This window comes from Penicillium waksmanii (genome assembly GCF_028829765.1).
Source record: "Penicillium waksmanii strain IBT 27052 chromosome Unknown utg000005l:1.0-5232799.0:1.0-5237142.0, whole genome shotgun sequence".
NCBI classification, from domain to species: domain Eukaryota; kingdom Fungi; phylum Ascomycota; class Eurotiomycetes; order Eurotiales; family Aspergillaceae; genus Penicillium; species Penicillium waksmanii.
In genome coordinates this window covers 481,422-502,148 of record NW_026643252.1, presented here as the reverse complement: position 1 = coordinate 502,148, position 20,727 = coordinate 481,422, and the positions used below count along the sequence as shown (strand labels likewise).

The 20,727-nt window shown below is 50.7% G+C and overlaps 10 protein-coding genes across 10 annotated transcripts; 5 read left to right on the top strand and 5 right to left on the bottom strand.

Annotated features, from left to right (window-relative positions):
* Positions 1 to 50: 50 nt before the first annotated feature.
* fip1 (cleavage polyadenylation factor subunit FIP1) lies at positions 51 to 1,167 on the top strand (the record flags this gene model as incomplete). Its single annotated transcript, XM_057264320.1, has 4 exons — positions 51 to 197; positions 247 to 296; positions 350 to 450; positions 497 to 1,167. 4 exons carry the CDS (start codon positions 51 to 53, stop codon positions 1,165 to 1,167), a joined length of 969 nt encoding a protein of 322 aa, XP_057122040.1.
* A 508-nt stretch (positions 1,168 to 1,675) lies between these two features.
* Positions 1,676 to 2,344, top strand: N7481_005100 (GroES family chaperonin; the record flags this gene model as incomplete). The annotated part of the gene is made up of 3 exons (XM_057264319.1): positions 1,676 to 1,678; positions 1,862 to 2,269; positions 2,327 to 2,344. The coding sequence occupies 3 exons, from the start codon at positions 1,676 to 1,678 to the stop codon at positions 2,342 to 2,344; spliced, it is 429 nt and encodes a 142-aa protein (XP_057122039.1).
* A 598-nt stretch (positions 2,345 to 2,942) lies between these two features.
* N7481_005099 (uncharacterized protein) lies at positions 2,943 to 3,408 on the bottom strand (the record flags this gene model as incomplete). Its single annotated transcript, XM_057264318.1, has 2 exons — positions 2,943 to 2,963; positions 3,019 to 3,408. 2 exons carry the CDS (start codon positions 3,406 to 3,408, stop codon positions 2,943 to 2,945), a joined length of 411 nt encoding a protein of 136 aa, XP_057122038.1.
* Positions 3,409 to 3,968: 560 nt separating this feature from the next.
* Positions 3,969 to 5,285, bottom strand: N7481_005098 (TauD/TfdA dioxygenase family protein; the record flags this gene model as incomplete). Its single annotated transcript, XM_057264317.1, has 3 exons — positions 3,969 to 4,148; positions 4,208 to 4,768; positions 4,824 to 5,285. The coding sequence occupies 3 exons, from the start codon at positions 5,283 to 5,285 to the stop codon at positions 3,969 to 3,971; spliced, it is 1,203 nt and encodes a 400-aa protein (XP_057122037.1).
* A 1,044-nt stretch (positions 5,286 to 6,329) lies between these two features.
* N7481_005097 (nucleoporin FG repeat-containing protein) lies at positions 6,330 to 8,202 on the bottom strand (the record flags this gene model as incomplete). The annotated part of the gene is made up of 3 exons (XM_057264316.1): positions 6,330 to 7,278; positions 7,338 to 7,877; positions 8,129 to 8,202. 3 exons carry the CDS (start codon positions 8,200 to 8,202, stop codon positions 6,330 to 6,332), a joined length of 1,563 nt encoding a protein of 520 aa, XP_057122036.1.
* A 345-nt stretch (positions 8,203 to 8,547) lies between these two features.
* Positions 8,548 to 10,069, top strand: N7481_005096 (uncharacterized protein; the record flags this gene model as incomplete). Its single annotated transcript, XM_057264315.1, has 4 exons — positions 8,548 to 8,618; positions 8,806 to 8,868; positions 8,927 to 9,792; positions 9,855 to 10,069. The coding sequence occupies 4 exons, from the start codon at positions 8,548 to 8,550 to the stop codon at positions 10,067 to 10,069; spliced, it is 1,215 nt and encodes a 404-aa protein (XP_057122035.1).
* Positions 10,070 to 10,976: 907 nt separating this feature from the next.
* On the top strand, positions 10,977 to 12,755 carry N7481_005095 (uncharacterized protein; the record flags this gene model as incomplete). The annotated part of the gene is made up of 2 exons (XM_057264314.1): positions 10,977 to 12,281; positions 12,354 to 12,755. The coding sequence occupies 2 exons, from the start codon at positions 10,977 to 10,979 to the stop codon at positions 12,753 to 12,755; spliced, it is 1,707 nt and encodes a 568-aa protein (XP_057122034.1).
* A 445-nt stretch (positions 12,756 to 13,200) lies between these two features.
* Positions 13,201 to 14,202, bottom strand: N7481_005094 (haloacid dehalogenase superfamily protein; the record flags this gene model as incomplete). The annotated part of the gene is made up of 3 exons (XM_057264313.1): positions 13,201 to 13,899; positions 13,965 to 14,124; positions 14,186 to 14,202. The coding sequence occupies 3 exons, from the start codon at positions 14,200 to 14,202 to the stop codon at positions 13,201 to 13,203; spliced, it is 876 nt and encodes a 291-aa protein (XP_057122033.1).
* A 188-nt stretch (positions 14,203 to 14,390) lies between these two features.
* Positions 14,391 to 15,403, top strand: N7481_005093 (uncharacterized protein; the record flags this gene model as incomplete). Its single annotated transcript, XM_057264312.1, has 3 exons — positions 14,391 to 14,516; positions 14,595 to 15,233; positions 15,302 to 15,403. 3 exons carry the CDS (start codon positions 14,391 to 14,393, stop codon positions 15,401 to 15,403), a joined length of 867 nt encoding a protein of 288 aa, XP_057122032.1.
* Positions 15,404 to 16,729: 1,326 nt separating this feature from the next.
* On the bottom strand, positions 16,730 to 20,655 carry N7481_005092 (CheY-like superfamily; the record flags this gene model as incomplete). Its single annotated transcript, XM_057264311.1, has 2 exons — positions 16,730 to 17,035; positions 17,098 to 20,655. 2 exons carry the CDS (start codon positions 20,653 to 20,655, stop codon positions 16,730 to 16,732), a joined length of 3,864 nt encoding a protein of 1,287 aa, XP_057122031.1.
* Between the last annotated feature and the right edge of the window lie 72 nt (positions 20,656 to 20,727).

Sequence of the window (20,727 nt, the reverse complement as noted above, 5' to 3'; positions counted from 1 at the left end):
CTTTGGCTACACTTTTTGCTGTCATTTCACGAGACTGGAAACAATTAGCCATGGACGAAGAAGAGGACGACTTTTACGACCCCGTCGACTCGGTGCCGACTACTCAGGTTGCGAACGATGGCGCCAATGCAGCCCCAGGCCAACCGCAGGAGAGCGACGAGATGGAAGAAGAAGAGGTCGAAGTTGAATCGGACGACGTTCGTGATTAATCCTTCTATTGCCGCGGCGTATGCTAACTCTTCATAGGACGATTTCAATATTATCACAGAAGCACCTGCTGATGCGCCTCAAGAAGCGTAAGCTGCCCTCGCTGCGCGTGCGACACGTCCTGTTAACTAACATTTTGAAGCTCTCACCCACGCCATGCAAGCTTACGACAAGAGCCACAACGGCCTTCCTCAGCCGACTCATCTGCCGTCTCGAAATCCGGCACTCCTTCTGCAACACCTCGTCTGAGATGCCTCGACTCCTGCGACCGCACCCGCTGCCGCGGCAGCCACGAAACCTACCGCGCCTCAGAAGCCTGGCTCTGCGTATCCAGCAATCCACACCTCTACAATTGATGTGAATGGAAACCCTGTGCATCCGTCAACAGGGAAGCCGATCATGGCCACCGACATGGACGTCGACTTTCCTACAGACGATAAGCCCTGGCGCCGTCCGGGCTCCGATGTTTCGGACTTCTTCAATTACGGCTTTGACGAATTCACCTGGGTCAGCTACTGTCTGAAACAACAAGGGACGCGGAAGGAAGTTGGGGACCAGAAGAGGCAGATGGATGACATGCAGTCTTTCTTGGGAATGGGCATGCCCCCAATGCCCGGTGCGCCTCCGGGACCAGCTCCAGCGGCAAACGCCCCGCAGGCCATGGCCGGTATGCCCGGTATGCCCGATATGAACCCAGATATGATGCAGGGCATGCTACAGGCCATGATGGCTCAGGGAATAGATCCTTCTTCTATGGACCCCATGGCCTTTATGCAGCATGCGCAAGCGATGATGGGAGGGCAGCCCGGTGGCGGTGCTCCACAAGCACAACCTGGGTTTGGCGGCCAGGGACAAGGAGCCGGTTTTGGGCAAGGAGGACAGGGGCAGATGGGATACGGAGGCTACGAACAGCGTGGAAATTATGGAGGCGGAGGGCGCGGCCGCGGGAGGAGATGGTAGTTTCTCGCATCGGGCTTGCAGCTCCTATCATGGGTTTCGTGGTGTCCTTCGGATAGCAATTGGGTACTGTGGCGTTTTAAGCATTATTTATGAGAAATTTATCGAGCTTGGTTTCGAGCCAGTGAGAGCCGGGGTATTTGTATTTGAGCTTTCGGCTCGGGAGAACGGAGCTGTAGCTGTAGCTGTAGAATGGGAGAATCAATCCGGCAACTGTGGTGTAATTGAATATCTACATTGATCGATCAAGAAAAGAGTAGAACTTGAGAAGAACTAGAGGTTCTCAGCGGAATGCTGTACGTATAAGTAGTCCCTGTGTACCGAGTACACAGGGACTAACTACTGAGTGGATGCCGGCTAGTCGGGGTGGTCGGGTTGGTCCTCGGGAGAGCTCGCGCGGCTTGGCATTCTGGAAATTTCTCAAGTCTGGATTCCCCCGGACGCTTTTCTCTTCCCTCTCCCCATCCCACGCACATCACTTCTTGGCCTTAAGACTCCATCCCTCATCACAATGGTACGTCTACAACCCGGGGCAGCTTGTCTGCTTATATCTATAGCGTTATAAATCACCATGCCGAACTCAATCCCCTTGATCTGATCGGACTTTGACGGCCCTCCGCATTCTTCCCTACCTCCAATCCGACCACGCAACACCCGCCTTTACGCATCTCAAATATACTGACATTTCATGCAATAGTCTGTCCTCCGCAACATCAAGGCCCTCGCCCCCCTCCTGGACCGCGTCCTGGTCCAGCGCATCAAGCCCGAGGCCAAGACTGCCTCCGGTATCTTCCTCCCTGAGAGCAGTGTCAAGGAGCAGAACGAGGCCAAGGTTCTCGCCGTCGGCCCTGGTGCTTTCGACAGAGATGGCAAGCGCCTTCCCATGGGTGTCGCTTCCGGTGACAAGGTTCTGATTCCCCAGGTACGTTACGCCCTTCTCGTCTCCGCGTTCTTCCGCGTCGCATTGGCGATGCAGCACATCGCCCTGACGGCGCCAAACTCCTATGATATTATCGAGTCAATGCTAACGTGCCTTTCTCATCAGTTCGGTGGTAGCCCCCTCAAGGTTGGCGAGGATGAGTACACCCTTTTTCCGGGACTCCGAGTAAGTTGCGCCTATCTCAGTATACACATCTTCGGATCTCACTAATTCCTTTGATAGGATCCTGGCCAAGATTAACGAGTAAATGGATTGACAATTATCATTGTTTCTCGTTACATGTCGCCTTCCCCCCAAACCCTGTTGTTGGCCCTTCCCATCTACACGGCTATGAAATCGCCAGCTAGATGGCTGAAAGGCATTCGACGTGTATAATATCGAAGCGAAGTCACGAGCTCGACCATTCTCAACGATCTCAATAACAAGAACAAAAAAACAAGAAAAATTTTCCGAAATCACCAATACACCTGGGGTCGGGGTAACGCGCAGCGCGCCCCGTCCTCGGGTTCCTTTGCATAATGAGTTTTTGAAGCGCTGGATTGGCCCTGGGTCTTGCATGTCTTTGTTGACTGTACTATTAAAACAAATCACAACTCGCATTCTCCCTGTGTTATGTGCCAGGGTAGCAGTTGAGTAATTCAGAAGAATCTCCTCTCAGGCACCACGCTTCATGTTCCATACGTAACTCGATACAGTTCGTCTCCACCCGATAGTATTGCCCACACTACGCAGCTCTGGTACATGAATTCGGCTCTCCATACAGGCTGCCCCAATATGTGATATCGTCCGACTTGCTCAATTCCCACCTGTTGGACCTGTCCTGGTACTTTGACTTTGACTAGGTCCGAGATACTTTCTGCTAGGATGAGTTAGCTGGATGGAGATACCATGACATCCCGTGATAAGAAACGTACCTTCTTAGCCATGTGTTTATCCTCATCCTTCTTCGTAACGAACAACAGATCGTCTTGACTCCCAGTAAGAGGAGCTCTGGGAAGAATATCTTCCCACTCAATCCGCCCATCCACCCTCTCTTCCTTCAAAACAGAAGCCACGAGATCCTTAGCAGTCATTGAGATGTCAAGTTTCTGCTCGTTGAGACCTTTGCAGAATCTCGTGTAGAGCTCTTGATACCGATTCTCGATTTCCTTGAACTGCTGCTCGCGAAGTGAGCCTGGTTCGGGGGTGAGTTTGCAGTTATCACCAACTGGGAGTTCTCGAGGTGGTTCGGTTTCACTTGCGAGGCCGTGTAGACGGGCGTAGCGGAGGAGTTGTGGGATTTGGGTGGTTTCTGAAGATGACATTTTTGTGGTGAGATGGCTGGTTTGGTTTCAAGTTCAAGATGTGGACGGAGGTAGATCTCTAGGGCTGAATCCGTGGGAGATTGCCCAGGCGAATGCGGTGGTTCAAGTGAGAAGCGACATGCTTTGACTTAGAACCGTCTGGCTTGGTCGAGTGTTGAGGTAGGATTGGAAGTGAGAGATCAATCTGCCGCCTTCGAGTTAGATGACAGTGGTGATATCTCCAGGCTACCACCTGCCCTGGTGGAAGTGCCCGGAAACCCTTATACTTCAAGTTGGAAGTCTGGTGTCATCATGGTGACTCGGAGGTAGGACAACTTAACTTGGGATATTACCAGTACTACTAACAGGATCTCTATCTCGGGATAATTTTACGGAAAATTAAAATGAAGTGCTACGTACGTAGGCAATTTGATAGTGAGAGGCTTCCCATGATAGTCAGACTAGAACCTGGTCATATGACCGGCGCCGTCCATCTAACATGAGGAAGAATGATGGGATTAAATTTTCGCTAATGTTGCTGCAAGGAACGCTATGTGGATGTGATGCGATCTACGCTTTGTTCAATCATTGTAGTTAGACTGTCGTGATCCATCTTTGTTGACTGCCGGCAGTCCATACAGAGCGTTGAGCTCATCTTCCTGGGATTTACCGGAAGCCTCTAGGACAGGGCGCTCGGCGTGGCTTGCAACGCGAACTGCGTGTCGTCGATGGGGAGTGAAGCCGTATGATGCAGAGTGGGTCTGAGATTTTATTAGTATTTGATATATATCAATTGAATTTGCTCGCAGGAGAAACATACGGTTGTGCGGTTGTCCCAGAGAGCAACGTCATCTTGGTTCCACTGGAAACGGGCGTGCATTTCTTGTGTTGTGGCGATCACGTCGGTGAGGTATTTCAAGATGGCATCGCTCTCAGCCTTGGGAATGCCAATGATCTTAGTCACGAAACCAGGGTTGAAGAATAGGGCGTTCCATCCGGTGACGGGGTTTGTTCGGATGAGAGGGTGTACTGTGGTGATGGGATCCCGGCGGACTGGTCGACCGAGAGCCTTTGAGTCACTGGCTTGCATGTTCGCGGAGTGGAGGGCTGATAGATTCTTCAAGTAGGTCTGCATGAATGGGGAGAGAACATCATAGGCGGCGTATTGAGATGACCACAGGGTGTCACCACCGCCACCGCTGGGTGGACCCGCGAGGAGTTTCAGTGTAGTGTAAGACGGTGGTTGAATCTCATATGTAACGTCTGAGTGCCACAGGAAGCTAGGACTGAAGAGGGCACGGTTGTCACCGGAGTTATCGCCAGTGTAAACGACATGAACGTCTTCAAGACCTCCTTTCTGAGGAACAGATGTAGTTGCATGCTGGATATTGTTAGTCAATGATCATATAATATGCCATGCTTCAATCCCGACATACCTTGTGGAGCTTGCCAAAGTGTTGTCCAAGACCCCGTTGGGCTTCAATATCAAAGTTCTTCTGAGATCGGAAAAAGACAACCCCTCGGTAGGCAATCAGACGTGCTAAGTCGTCCTTCTGTGCGTCTGTGAGGGTGGCCAGGTCGACACCATGAACTTCGGTTCCAATCTTCGGGTTGTAGTCGAAGACAGCCGTGGCATCCTTCAGAAGGTTGCGGAACTTGGGGTCTCCTTTGAGGCCACGGTCTTCGTATGTGTGTTCCTCGATTGGATCCCAGTGAACGTTGGGGAAAGAAGGCAAGAAGTCCTCATGGGGGTAGTTGTCATGCTTCTCAACAATGGTGCGTCCAGGAGCATAGCCGAACTTGTTATCTCCGGGGATGATGCCTTTCGAGGGCACAATGAATTTGCCCAGGCTTGGGGTTGTTGAAGGTAGAATAGGGTCAACCAAAGAAGGAGCCATAGCGAAGGTTTATGATCGATCCACACTAGATCAGATAGAGCTCGAACCAGGAACTTTTGATATGACGAATGGTAGGAAGAATGGTACAAAAGTTCGGGTTGAGGACCGGGGCTCTTTATAATGATGGACGACCCATAAACTGGAGCGATGGCGTGAGAGCAATTCCATTGTGGATGAGTCAACCCCAGAATGTGTCTTGAAGATCTTGCGTGATCAGGCCGGACTTGACGGGAATCGCGCCATCGACAGGGTGGATTACCTTAAAAACACGGGACAACGGGGAATGGATGAATTATGGATCTTACGGGTTCCTCAGGATTCGCCGATTGCTAAGGAGGATTATTCCTTCCGGCCTTGTGGTTTCCCTCCAAAGAATCCAGTCCGGGTAAGGGAAGGGTTCAGATCACGCAATCTGACTGACGTTGATGGCAACATTTGCCATCGCTGACAACTGGTTGGTGGACACCACTCTACAAGACATTGATCTCACCGCTGCTTTCTTAAATTCAAGATACATTCTTCAAGCTTGCGTATGTGAGACGACGACTTTGTTCAAAGATATTCGGTGGGTTTCTGACGATCGTGGAGGGTGTGGAGGTTGTGGAGGTTGATATTAAGCAGCCGCCGCATAGTTGCCGCGCTAAGGGGCGATCACGCAAGAGTGGCGGGTTCTTGCGGACTTTTGCACCTACCACCGCCACAGCTCTGGGACTCCAGTGTAGAACTGTAAAGAACTATGGGAAATACTCTCCTAATCTGGTCTAGAATATTTGGCTAGTTCGTAAGGTTTGCTTGATCTCCATGGTCTGATAACGGGTGCTTAAATTCCCGAGCATAGGGTAGTAGGGTTATCAATCAGTAAAGCCGTTGAGCCACGATAGGACTGCACATGCTGGTTACTACTAGTACACCGCGGTTCTACGTACGTCACTAAAATTAGGCTCTGAGCACGTAAGCAGCTTGGAGTAACCAGGGAAAGTATCGTTTCGTGTTAAAAAACCGCTCATTGCATTAGTGTACATAATTGATCGGACCACTTGAGTCTCAGAGTCCGAGTCTGCTCTCCCCATTTGCCAATGGCCCGAGAGTAACTTCCTGCACCTGCTCGGACACACTACCCAATCGGTTGGCGACGCCCAGGATTCCAGCTTCAACGTCACCCAGCACAGCAGCCAGGTCATTGACAGTAGACTGGGGGTTCCGAGGACCGGCACCATCGCGAGAGCGAGAGCTGACAAATTCGCTGATCTGGCGGTTCAGGGTGAGCTCGACTCCATGCAAATGGTCTTCAATCTCCTTCAGGTTGCCCTTATAGCGGTCGAGGACACCGCTCATCTCGTCCGAGCGGTGGGAGAAGTAGTCAACCAGGTTGACAGGCACGCCATGGACGGCTGTAGCGGTGGAGGGGTCCGCCTCCACGTCGTCGGGAAGTGCAAGAGTGTTCTTGCGAGTAGACCGTCGGTCTGGGACCTTTTGGTCCTGCATGGACCACCATCCGCTTCCACCCGCGGACTGGTATTGCAAAGGGAGTTTCAGAGTATCGATGGCACGGAATGCAACCTGCGCCTCGGCCGCATCCCGGGTGACGAGGCCGCGTAGTTGGTCAATGTCCCCCGCGTCGTTCTCTAGCGCAAGTTGGATCGTCTCTAGCTTGCTTTGCACGAACTCCACGTCGTTGGGAATTGTCGAAGCTTGTGATTCAATTGTCGGGAGCATATCGGAGACCTCATTGCATAGTTTAATCTGCTCCAGGATGTAGTTGTCAATGTTTTCGATTCCCTTTCGAACCGGTTCGGCACAGCTCTCAAACTTGGTAGTGGGCAGAAGCTCGTCGAGGTTGAGCGTGACACCGGGAGCTACCGTTCCTCCAGCCACACTCTGCTGTAGTGGTTGCGGGGCTCCTTGTGTTGTGCCTGGGTTGCCGAAGAGCGAGAGCGTTGGCTTCTGAGCTGGCTGTTGCTGTTGAGTGTTTTGAGCAGCACCACCTCCTCCACTGTAGGGCATATAATTAGAAGTCTGTAGCCAAGAGGTCAATCGAACTTTGTTACTTACAAGAAACCGCCACCTCCAGTGGTCGATGTGCCGAGACCGAGGGCTGGCTTAGGCTGGGTCTGCGTTGTCGAACCCAGACCGCCACCAAATAGACCACCCCCAGTTGTGCCTGTCTGAGCCGTGCTGGTGTTGGCCGCACCGCCGAACAAACCACCTCCTGTGTTTCCTGCCGGCGCAGCGCTAGTGTTGGATGCACCACCGAACAAGCCACCTCCTGTCGCTCCAGTCTGCGCGGTGCCAGCACCGGCGCCGGCACCAGCTGTGCCGAAAAGACCGCCCGACGCAGGCTGTGCAGTTGTGGTCGCAGGTTTTCCGAATAGACCTCCCCCAGTACCAGCCGTATTATTCTGTTGCTGGCCGCCTAAGCCTGAAAACATGCTGCCTCCGGTGGTTTGCGGTTGCGGTTGCGCTGTGTTTCCACCTCCGAACAGTCCCCCAGCGGGCTTAGCTTGTGTCGAAGAATTCGTATTTCCAAATAGACCGCCTCCAGTGCTCGCCCCGCCAAGTGTAGGTGTAGATGTGTTTTGGGTATTGTTGCCACTGTTGGGGAAAAAAGTCATTTGTTAGCTCTCAAAGGGTTCCATATTGATGAAGCTTGCTCTGCTCCTGCGGCTCATGTTTCAGCACCACCTTGCAGGTGACAAAGTGAGGGATGTTGATCTGCAAAAATTCAATCGCATGTCCCTTGCGATGACCAAATGATGTTTTTGGGCTTGGATGGAGCTCCGACACCTGGGAGAAGCAGAGCATAGGCCACCGGGGCAAGCGGACAGCCAAGGGAATTCACTCACAAAAGAGAATTGGCAGAGTTTGTGTTGATGGAAAGACCACCGGTTGATGGAGCGGAGGTCTTTGGGGCGAACATGGCGATCGGAATGTTCAAATACCACGCCCTTAGAGAAACAACAACCTTCCTGAGCTGCAGGCGCGCGGCCGATAAGATTTGCGGCGTTGCGGAGGGGGTTTTTCCGCCGTCCGAAATAACCAACGTCGGAAGAACTTCACTCACTGAAATAATGCGCCCATCTTTTGTTGCCTAGGAGTATTTCACTAATACTATATAGTTGATCAGAGCTGGGCTTGGAAATTAGTTTTTTTTTTTGCTTGGCCATATGCGGCTTTCCATATGCACACGGGTAGACGTTGACCTGGCTAGTTGGTGGTCCATATAGACCAAGAATTTAGGTCCAGTCTACTACTAGTACATACAATGGCTAGCAATGAACCCCAGTGTGTGGCTTCCACTCCTCCAAGTCAGAATCACTTCAAAAGTGTCGAATGGTAGGTTCATTTCCCGAACTTTTTTCATTTCTAGCGAAACAGGCCCTTCATCACCACTCGCCATATTTTTGGAAGACACAATAGCCCATTTCTTTGATTCCATCGGCCATTGAAGCTCTCGATAGCTCGGTTCACTTCATTTATATCTAGATTAACAATTTACTGATCCATATTCACCCGCATCCAGGTCTCCAGACGGTACGACGCTTCTGACGGATTCGGCTGATCATCACATTCGAACATTCATTCTGTAGGTGTATTGATCAGTACCTTTCGCTTCACAGGAATGGAATTGACTTACCTTCCAGGCCCCCGGACTTGCTCGAATCTTCCTCGCCTCATGAGCTTTCACCCTATTCAACACTTCCATCAACTGAACCAACATATGCCACGGCGATCTATCCGCATTTCAACCTGCAGGATCCATCCACCACCCTGCTGCTGTCTTCTGTTCGCGATCATCCCATTCGGTTGTCGTCTGCTCTCGCTCCATCGCTGGTGGCAAGCTATTCACTGATCAACCCAACCACAGAAGCCTTCATCACCCCCCACTCCATCATCTACCCCAAGACACTTGGCGGAACCCACTTCCTCACAGGCTCAGATTCTCTCATCTGCCTCTTTGATGTCTCGCGAACTGGTAGTAGTGGGCCTGTATCCTGGATGCCTACGATTCCGAGTAAAAGGAAGCAGATGGTCGGCGGGGGCGTCGGTATGAAAGGTATCGTGTCGGCGATGGCCAGTAATCCACTCGGTGATGGGATCCTAGCTGCTGGGACATTTACGCGGCATGTGGGCTTGTATAGCTCGAACGGCGCCGGAGAGAGTCTGGGTACGTTCAACGTCGCAAAGACCGAGGCAAATCGGGATATCGGCGGCAGGGGAGTCACGCAGTTGTTATGGAGCCCGTGTGGAAGGTATCTTTACATCGCGGAGCGCAAGAGTGATGGTGTTCTTGTGTATGATATCCGAGTGACGGGGCAGATGCTGGGATATCTCCGCGGTCGAAAGGCGTTCACAAACCAACGCATGAAGATTGATCTTGTTCCGTCCGGCGAAGATGGCTCCCATGAGATCTGGGCGGGAGGTACCGATGGCTTCATGAGGGTTTGGAAGGATCCCACGTATTCTGTTGGTCGTCAAGACCCCGATGCGGAGTTTCGGATACATGATGGTAAGCCCGGATTGGAAAAATGTCGTATTTTCCGCGATAGGATCGAAGCTAACATATTGCAGATGCTGTGACAAGCGCTGTATTCCACCCGATGGGGACGGTGATGGCCAGCTGCTCTGGTCAGCGCCGTCAACAAACACCTGATGATTCAGATGACGACAACTCACCGAAGAGTGAAAATAGTGAAAACTGGGGGGAAAACATCCTCAAGGTCTGGTCGATGCCATTTTTAGCAGAGAACTCCGAAGAAACCTCAACACCGAGAGAAGACTCGTGATAATATCCACATTGGACAGGGAGTCCTGAAGATGCGATTGGTACCTTGATATCTTGGGAAGATCTCATCACCTGGCAAATTACGCCCACTGGCAGGTGTCCCATATTCTAGGCCGACAGGCACAAACACTCAATACAACAATACAACAATACAATCGGAAGCTGCCATCGCCATTGCAACACCACTGCAACCGCAGGTGCCTTCCACCGCAACTCCAGCCACAGCCCGGACCCGCTTTGGATCTCGATACAATCGGACAAGGCAATTTCGGCCAATAGAACCCCCCCCAATTGGCGCTGTGTGTCAATTACCAGCCTCTTCTCGGGGATGGTCACCTAAGGCACAGTGAATGACCTGATCCACTCTCGCATCTGGTTGGCCACTCCAGAGAAGGGGCCCCGCTTTATAGATCGGGATACCAGAGTCCAGATCAATGGAATAGCTTCACAATCGTGACCTCTGAAATGCCCTCAAGCTTCAACCTCAATAACAATGCTTGACGAGATTTTTCAATAGAGAAGATGGAGCATTTTCAAAGGCTTCATGTCTATTCACTGATCAGCCAAGTCGGCTGTCCAATTGCCTCCCACCAATAGCGATTCGCTCTCGTCTACTCTTCTTGTCAACATCGAGTAAGTACGGAAGTACCGACTACAGCTACCCTTTCTCTCTATCGCTCCTGCTCTTCTGCTGTTTCTTCGTCGTCAACTCTGGTCTCTTTCCCCTTCTACTTCCACTTTCCACCCAATGCCACTTCCATCTTCTTGTCCTCTCCAATTCCACCATATCCCCAACATCGTCTTCTCCGGAAAGTGCCATCACCAACACTCTTTCGTCTCATCCTGAACATCTTGCTGTATTGCAACATTCCCACTCATTCTCGCTGTGCCATATCGTCGCCAAAGTCATGGCCTCGACCAGCTCTCCCACCAACTGCGAAGACGACTCAACCGACGGTCCCGTCTATGCACCCTTTGGTCGCAATATCGAGGAAACAGCGATGGCCAAGTGGCCCCAGATGCTGACATTGAATACTGATCGTGCCGTACTTGAACATATGACCAGTATGATGGGCTATCCGCCCAACGAGCTTGAAGTTGAAATGCACAAGGAGCTGGAGTCAATCATCGGACCTGGCGACATCAATTCCCCAGCTTCAAATTTCTCTGTCAGCGCTGCCAATCCTTCGGCCCAGATTCCGGCAAACATCAACGAGCTCGGCTACGGCTACGGCTACGGCTGCGACGGAAACACCGACTACTTGCCGCAGTTCATTGATCCTTCATTGACTTTCACTCCTGGCTACGGACTGGAAACCGGCGTTTCTGCTGTCACTAACGGCCTTCCCTTTCCTTCGACTCACGCTGGCAGAACGGACGTTGCTTGTATCACCGAAAGTCCGCACCATGAAGCTCATTTTCCGGAGGCGTTCCCCTTTTCTGGCAACTTTGCTTGCATTCCCACGACCTCGCCTCAGCTGAGCCCGATGGTCCCAAGCCACTTCCCTATGATGTCCTGTGGCATTCCTCGACCCATGACTCCAGATGCTACTGTTTCTGATGGAATTATGACCCCGGGAAACCCCAGCAAGTCGACCCCTGCGAAGAGTGGCCAAAATCATGATTCCGGGGCCTATGGAATGGTCACCCCGGCCAAGTCTCGCAATTCAACTCCTGGGAAGCCTCGCAACCCAACTCCTGCAACGCCTTGCAGACAGACCCGTGCGATGACCGGGAAGCGTTCATCACCTGGCACTCCTGGCTCTGTTACTTCCAATGGAATGGACACCTCTTTTGAGTCTGTAGCATCGACTCCTGGTGCCACAAAGGGCCGGAAGTACAAGACTCCGACGCGCCCGAGAGCACCCAGACGCTCCACAGCCATAGATAACTTGCCTGAAATCGCAGCTGTGGAAGTCATGGGCTTCAAATTCAGTGATGTCCAGAAGATGCAAGCACGGGGCCAATTGCCGCATCCGGTTATCTACACCTCTCTTGAGGAGGCCAAGCATGATCAATTCGATCACCTTCTTGAGCACGAATATGATTGCACCATTCCAACCACGGTGATCGAAAAGCAAGTCCTCGTCGGCCACCTTATGAATGCCATGAAGGATCTTGACGTCGCCGACGATGGCCACAAGGCGATGAGTCCATGGGAGAAGGGAGCCTATTCCGACGAACACATCGAGCAGGGTGCCTGGATGGAGCTGGTAAGCAATTACTTTCTTTTCGTGCTGGTATTACTATACATACCTGTTTCTGACATCAATTTCTCCCTCTAGGAAGACATCATTCTCTCCCAACAGAGCTCCGAGACCTTCGTTGGCTCCGGTAGCCCGAAGCGACGTTACAAAACCTTCGGAGATCGGTACATGTCGGTCCTGGCCTATCTCAAGACATCCAAGAACATGGCCAAGCGCGTCGTGAACCCAAGTGGCCCGATGGCCATTGCGGACAACGCGGTCGCGGTTCGAGAAGGCATCAAGCAGAACAAGGGCGTCAATGACAGGAAGGCAGAGCGCCTCGCGATGCAAAAGGCCCTGACGAAGAACAAGTCGCCCGAGGAGATTCAGGAAACGATCGCTTCTCTTGCAAACGAGGGTCCCTCGAAGCGCTCGCCGTCTCACCCACCGGAGGATGGCAGCCCTCCTAAGCGTTCGAAGAAGAAGGCGGGCAAGTCATGATATTGAACTCCACTACTGGAGGATACATGCATGAACGTTGACTGTCAACCCGACGACTGCCCACAACTTCCCACAACCGATGAATATCCACGACTGATGACTGATGACCCATGACTGATGATGCCAAGATGAATGAATGGACATGGAGAGCGAGAGGGAGATGAGGGTGGAGATGAGGATTGATATGGAGATTTAATAGTTGATGAATTTGATGTTAGGATGTGGTTCAAACATTTATGAAAGGCCGTGAATTTGGGAAAAAAAAACATTCTAAAACGAACAAAGCCCCAAAAAATACAAACATCTAATATCCATAACCTCCCCTTCAGTATTTAAGTACTAGTAAGCTTCCATCATAGGAATCAGGGTTACAGAAAATGATGGTAAACCGCGTTTGGATTATAATCGGATCAACGTATTCAGAGAGTATAGAAGATAACTAGCTTCATGGCAGCTGAATACCATATCGTGCATATGGGAAATCCTCCAAAGTAGACAAGATTTGGCCAAATCCATCACCAATATCACCCGGCTTCCCAGCATCCTGAACCCGCCAAGCTTGTAACTCCTCGGCTTCCTTCTCCGCTGCTGTCTTTTCCTCTTCCTTGTGCGCCCCTGTGCGCCCCGCCAGCACCTCTCCTTCACGGCCCTTGTATGCCTCCAGAAGCCCCGGGTGGGGGACCCAGACAACCTGCATACCAGCACGGCGACCAGCCTCGACACCGGGTACAGCATCTTCAAAAACGAGACATTCCTCGGGCCTGATTTCTGCCTCACCCTTGCTGCGAAGGTCCGCGTTGATAGTCTCCAGGGCCAGAAGGTAAATGTCAGGCAACGGCTTGCCTCTACCCTTTCCAATGCGTGGGTCATCGCCTAGAACACGTTGGGGTTCGGAGAACGCTTCGAAGAGCTCTGTCAAATGAGCCGATTTGAGCTCGAAGTTCTTGCTGTGCGATGAGGTTGCCAGAGCGATGTGGATGGGCTCATTGGTGGACTGCGTTGATACAAGATTGGCCAGCAAAGTCGGGACTCCTGGTAGGGGTGAGCACTGCGGGAAGTACTTTTGCTGCAGGGAGGCTTGCTTCACGGCAGTCTCTTCGGGGGTAATTGGGAGCTTTGCCCAGTCGTGGAAGATCTTGCTTGCCTGGACCAATTGTTAATTACTGCTTCTATTCGAACATCCGCTGGACTGTAGAATCAGGGCGGTACCTCCGGTTGGGGGCGTCCCTGTAGCTGAGCCTTGATTGACCAGGGAAGCTTGGGCTTGCCGTACATCTCAAGAACCTCGTTTGTGATCATGGTGTACTTGTCTTCGGAGTCGATGAGCAATCCGTCCATGTCGAACAGACAGGCCCGAATGCGGGGGAGACTGTCATAAGGTGCGCGTCAATTGGAGTGCTGATTGGGGGAACTGAATAAGTGTAACGCACTCTTTGCTTTGTGTCATGCTGTACAACGTAGTTCGGCCTTGAATTGACATGAAAGAAAGCGAGGTTGTTGGGGAACCTCCTCTAGGAAAGTTGCAGGCGGGGATTTGTTGTTGATAAGACGCGGGGTGGCCGGTCCTTATCGGCTTTCCGTGATGTGATAGCCCCGACCGCCCCCAACCTTGCTGCGCTTCGCATTCCGCCCAAAATGACGAGCACCAGTGATTCCGTGCCTACGCGAACGCATCCGACGGAGAAGGTCGCTGCAGACGGAGAAGAAAGCGATGAGGAAGATGTCTTCCATGATGCGCGCTTCCCTGCCAAAGAAGAAGAGGTGAGTTGGCCTGAGAGACCGAGACAGCATCTTCAAAACCCCCATTTCAGAGCTAATCTCGATTCAAACATGCTGCAGAGGTTGCTGAAAGAAGCTCACGAAATTAAAATCGAAGCGAATCAACTTTTCGGCTCGAAATGCTACGACCAGGCCATCTCCTGCTACGACCGTGCCCTGTCCTCGTGCCCCAACTACCTCGACTACGATGTTGCTGTGCTCCGGAGCAACATTGCCGCCTGTTATCTAAAGCTGGAAGATTGGAAGGCGGCAGTGGACTCGGCAACCGCATCAATTGAACGCCTGGACAAGATTATTCCCCCATCCTCGCAAGAAAAAGCCGCGGAAGCATCAAGCGAATCTACCGCGCCCGCCATCAACACGCAATCGCAACCGAACGACGAAGTCGTCGAGATATCGGGCGATGACGAAGAGGCGGTGGAAAGACAACTGAAGCATTTGAAGGAACAGGACGAGCAGCGGACCAACGTCAGCCGAATTCGGGCCAAGGCTCTGATGCGACGAGCAAAAGCAAAATCCCAATTAGCTGGCTGGGCCAACCTACAGGGCGCAATGGAAGATTACCAAGTCCTTGCTGGTATGGACGCGCTCCCCCAGGACGAGAAACGGATTGTCCAGCGGGCACTTCGTGAGCTACCCGAACGACTCAACCATGCGAAGGAGAAGGAGATGGGCGAGATGATGTCGAAGATGAAAGATGTGAGTGTGGGCGACCGCCCTTGTTGCTGTTTACTTGAAGACTTTGGCTAATCATAATATACCTTTAGCTTGGAAACGGTCTTCTCAAGCCGTTTGGTTTGTCGACGGATAACTTCAACTTTGTACAGGATCCCAATACCGGGGGTTATAGCATGAATTTCCAATCCTGAGAGAAGTATGATATGATATGAAATTGCATCGAATGAAGTGGATTTGAAGGGACTACTCGGGGATATCCAAAGATTACATTTCTAGCGCCTCACAACCGTGAACTCATATGGTCAAATTCCGTATTGCATAATCACGATCCTCTTACCAGCCTTTCTTTGTTGTAAACGAAGAGATTTCTTCATCGATACCACTGAAGTGAGTGTAGATGTAAACCTTGGGATATTCCATGCAAATAGTTACCCTGGGAGACGAATGCGGGCGGTCTGCAAAAGTCTAGCAGGGCGATACTGCACGTATCCTGCGACAAAATAGCAGGGGAATAAGCTAGAGCCGGTTGTGTCTCGCTGCCTATCGCTGCAGGAATGCTACGTCCACTATATTTGGCCCAGGACCCTTGCAGAAAGTGCTATCACAGATATATCACAGAATGAGAGCAATCATACTTCCCCACGGTGGCTACCCTATAACCACCATGGTCGTGGATCTGCTCTAGGTTTTGATTTGGAATGCTCCACATCTAAGCTGGTGGTTCAGGCATGCTGTGAGACCCTATCACCAGGTTCGGCTGATCATAAGCCACAATAGGTCTTTCTTGGAGTAAGTAATTCCTGTCCTGAGATTGACCCACTCAAGCTCATCAAAACACAGGTGTTCCCCTGGGGAGAGGTTTGCATTATGGGAGCAAGTCTGCTTTACTTTATGGCCTGAACCTTACTAAAAGACGTTTGAAGTTATACCAATGCGCTACTGGTCCAGTCGACCAATAATATCGACGACAAGCACAAATAACAACCAGCACACAATACATTGCGTTGAAGCGTGTAAAAAAGACTCAAAATGCAGAGTTGCGTACTCTATTAAGTGGAATGGTCTGTGTCATAGGCTTGATGAAAATGTTGCCCTCACAACGAATGATCATTTCTACACCGAGGACGATTGGTTTGCAGTCTATCTCAAATAAAGATGCAAACTGCCTATGTTGATCCTATTTCGGAATAACGTGACCCCGTGAATGAAGCGTGGCTTTCATAGTTGAGGGTAGACTTCGACAAACCCCAATTGGGTAAGGCCCTTGAACCTAATACCCAATGCCAAATAACTCAAATCTTGCAAAAAATTACCAAGACTCAACGATCAGTAGCTCCTTGAGCTTGGCTGTAGGAAGAGTCTGTAGTAAAACTGATCGGCCAAGGCAATATCTTGTTCTGTATCTTTCGCTTCTGTCCTATTGTTGTGGGCAATTAGGTCAACATGTGACTGCTATATCTCATCTTCCAAAATGTTCGCTGCAAACAAATCAAACTGTAGCAAACCTGTGCCTAGAGCTACTCTAAGTCAAACCACCCACCCTTTTCCCATTCTCTGGCCTCAGCAACGTTTTCGCGAGCCTTTGGGTCAGTTATACCGGCCAGGATTATGTTCAGTCTCGCAAAGTCAATCGGTTTCATGACCCAGCCATCAAACCCGGTGTCAATGTAAGCCTTCTCGTCCTTCTCAACAAGAGACGCAGATACTGCAAAAATCGGGACCCTATTGGATTGATTGGATATTTCTGTGATTGAGGACTGTGAGTTGCTGGCTTCAGCCTCACGAATCATTTTTGTAGCTGCCATTCCGTTGACAATGGGCATCTGTGAGACTCGGTTAGCCAAAACCAAGGGGAAAGTTATTTAAATAATTCGCTTGGACATACCTGAATGTCCATCAGAATCACATCGGGGGATTGGCTCCCCGACGAGAATGCATTCACGCAAGCTTCTCCATTGTTGGTCAGTTGGACTGTGTGGCCAGTTTTACTCAATCGCTTGTGCAAAATCTTGCTATTGACCGGATTGTCCTCTGCAACGAGAACATTTAGACTCGAATTGCTGGAAAACGAAGCTGATGCATGTGCTTGGGAAGTTGTGGGACTCTCCTGAGAGTGTTCCTTGATTGGTGGTAGCTGGGGACTTGGTTGAGATATATGTAATTGCTTGGATTCGTCGTATTCAGATCGTAAGGGCAGGCGTAAGGGTATGTCCTGCTTTTGATCTATATCACCCTCGCTACCAGGTAAGGTGTTTTGAGGTAGCGAAGGTTCTTGTTGATTAAATTGACCGTTTTCATGACCAAGATCTGCACTAGTGAGATCGATGTAGGAGTCCTGTAGTGTGGTTTCGTTTTGAGTTTTGTCATTATCAACCACCGAAATGAAATTCCCGTCCAGAAGGGACGGTGACTTTGGCATATCGAGATAATCGGTTTTTGTCGGGTTCTGCGAGGACAACGAGGATGGTTCGCCAGGAATTTGGAATGGGAGAATAATCTTGAGCCGACTGCCCTTGCCCTCTTCAGACTTCACAATGAGCTGCCCATGCATTGTGTGCACAATACGAGCGGTCAATGCCAGACCGATACCCAGGACACGTTGTCTCCCACCATCTGAATTCTTTATGTTACCTAGTCCACCTCCAACCCAATGCTCGTCTGCATAAACCTCTTCAAGCTCCCGAAAGAGCTGCTCGAGTTTAGGTTTTGACATTCCTGCACCTGTGTCGATGACCGACATTTCAAGCGACGTGTGATCGTCTTGAACAGTAGAAAGCGACGCCTCAACATTCACACCACCCCTCGCTGTATGTTCGATGGCATTCGAGATGAGATTAACAAATATTTGGCGCAACCGACGCTGGTCTCCTAACACTGCGTCTGGAAGTCCGGGGCGCATTTTGAACTTGTAGGAAATGCCCTTCCGCTTGGCTTCCGCAGCCAGCATGTCAAAAGCATCATGCAGCGTGGGTTCTAACTCGAACACCTCATTCATGACAAGCTGTTGTCCGCTTTCAGTAGCAAGGTCAAGAAGGTCGTTGACAATGTAGACAAGAGATTTGGAAGCTGAGTAGGAACGGGCCAAGCTCTCGCGTGTTTCCTCGTCTAAAGTGCCTTCCATGGCAATCTCCAGATAGTTGATGACTGCGTTTAATGGGGTACGAACCTCATGAGCTGAATTGGCTAGCAATAGACGCGTAAGCTGAGAGTTCTGCTTCAGAACTTCTTTCTGCCGCCATACTTGGATGAATTTCCCGTATACGGACCCAAGGACACCGGCTGTCGAAATATCAAATTCAGACCAGTGTTTTGACTCGCTCAGGGTTATCTCGCGCCATTCTTTGAAGCTTTGGCGTGGTGTTAAGGGTCCGATGCCACCATCTGTAGGCTTATACGGGTTACCTGCCCATTTGATCGTTGTGAGTTGACCAACGCGGAAGAAAACGATAAACTGAGCCCCGTCAGGAGCCATCGGAATACATAATAAGCCCGATATTCGTTTGAAACCCGGGCGGAAAACAAAGTCCGGGAAATCTTTTCCAATGTCATGTGATGCAAGGACTGATGTGACCTTTCGTAGACGAATATATTGTAAAAGAGCAAGGACTTCTTGTGAATTTGACTCGCTGCCGAAAAGTTTGGCTTCGTTTCCTATAGAAAGAACACCATAATCGGCTTGGAAAAGCCGTAACAAGTCATCCGAGGACCCGACGATATACTTCGATGGATCTGCTTCTTTTGGAACAGAATTCACCATCACACGCGCCTGGAGATCGGAGGCATGGGTGATGCGTTCAATGTTTCGAGCCACAGTGTCACCGACCAGACGGCACAGTTTACGAATCGGAAAAGAGACACGCATGCCATCATCGCCGTATGAATGACAAGATATCAGGCCCCAAAGGTTGTCATAAGCATTGATGCTAATCGACATCGATGAACGCACTTCCATGTTCGCGAGGTATTTGGTGTGAATTGGTGACATCGCTCGAAGATAGGCATGGCTCATATCAAGGGGCGTTTCTAGATCCTCCAAGGACCGGCAGACCAATCGGGCAGTAACATGGTCTCGATTATATAATAATCGGACCTTGTTGGATTTGTAGAGCTCTCGAGCCTGAGCCGGGATGTCTGAAGCAGGGAAATGAAGGCCTTGATATAAGTCCACGGTAACATTAGGGTCCATCAATTCAGCTACCACCCGGCCATTTGCTTGATGATCAAATTGGTAAACCATGACTCGGTGGAATCCAACTAGTTCCCTGACTAGTCCCGCACTGACTTTTAGTAAAGTTTCTTGGTCCGTCACTTGTGCAAGCTGGGCCTGAATCTGAGATAGTGTACCAAAAACTTGCATTGCACCAGCTTCACCTTTCCTCCGCCGTGCATCACGTATAGAGCGCACCGACTGACTTGCACTGATCGTGCTGTTGACGAACTGTTCTTTTGTTGGGGGCGGATTGGTTTGCAAAGCACTCGTGGGAGTTTCCGGGAGTTTTTGATCCTCAACATTTAACGGGTTAAGCTGGTCTTCCTCCAGTTCAAACTCACAAATGATGATATCTTTGTTTTCTTGACTAACATGGATCGCGCACCAAAACCGAGTGAGAACGCCGGATGGTCCTTGAATTGCCAGAAGAAAAACCTCAGGGCCATCGATAACTAAGTCGTATGAATCGTCTCGAACGTAGTCAAGATGTTCCAAGAAGGAGGCCAGCTGATCTTCTTTCAAGACATCAGTGAAACTTTCCATGTCAAATAGCTGTTGCGGCGAAATGCCCATGATTCGTTCCGAGTTTTCGCTCACGGCACGGACAACAAGCTCATTAGGAGACTCCTCTCTCAGAGCAATCATCACCCCGAAGCTTTGGATTGCACCGGGTGTCCGGATTGGCTCATCCTCGCATCTCTTGAGAGTCATGTTGCTATCCCCGAGCATCACAGTGTGCCCATGCTCTGAGAATGCGTATTCAAACCGGGAGGTCACGTATGTTTGATTCTCTTGGGCTGCAGTCTCTAGAGAGCCAAATGCATCTCCAGTATGTTCGAGATCCTCTGTAGCGGGCGTGTTGGAAGAAATTTCATCGTTGACAGAGATACTCTTATGCGAGGCTAGCGGGATTTGAGGGTTCGAATAAGGGTTCATAGCCTCAGGCAGTGCATCTATCGTAGACATTGGCGGGTCCACTGAGTGGCTCGACGATTCCTCCATATCCTCAAGCGTTAACGATGGGGTCGGATTGATTGGGTTCATGGAAACAAGTGATCGAATTGGATAAATGCGGTCGGAGCCGCTGAGACCTGTGCTAGACACACGGCCATCATTTTGGCTCCCAAATCCGTTCCGGTGGCTATTGGAAAGCGTCTGATTCGAATTGTCCAAGCTCGTTTGCGAGTTTTGCGAATTTTCCGGGCCGCATCCGTCGGAGTTTTGCGAGCTCATGTTCGTAAACGAGTTGGAATCTTAAAAGAAAAAAGGTCAAGAACAGATCCGACGGCGTGGCTTTCGCGATAA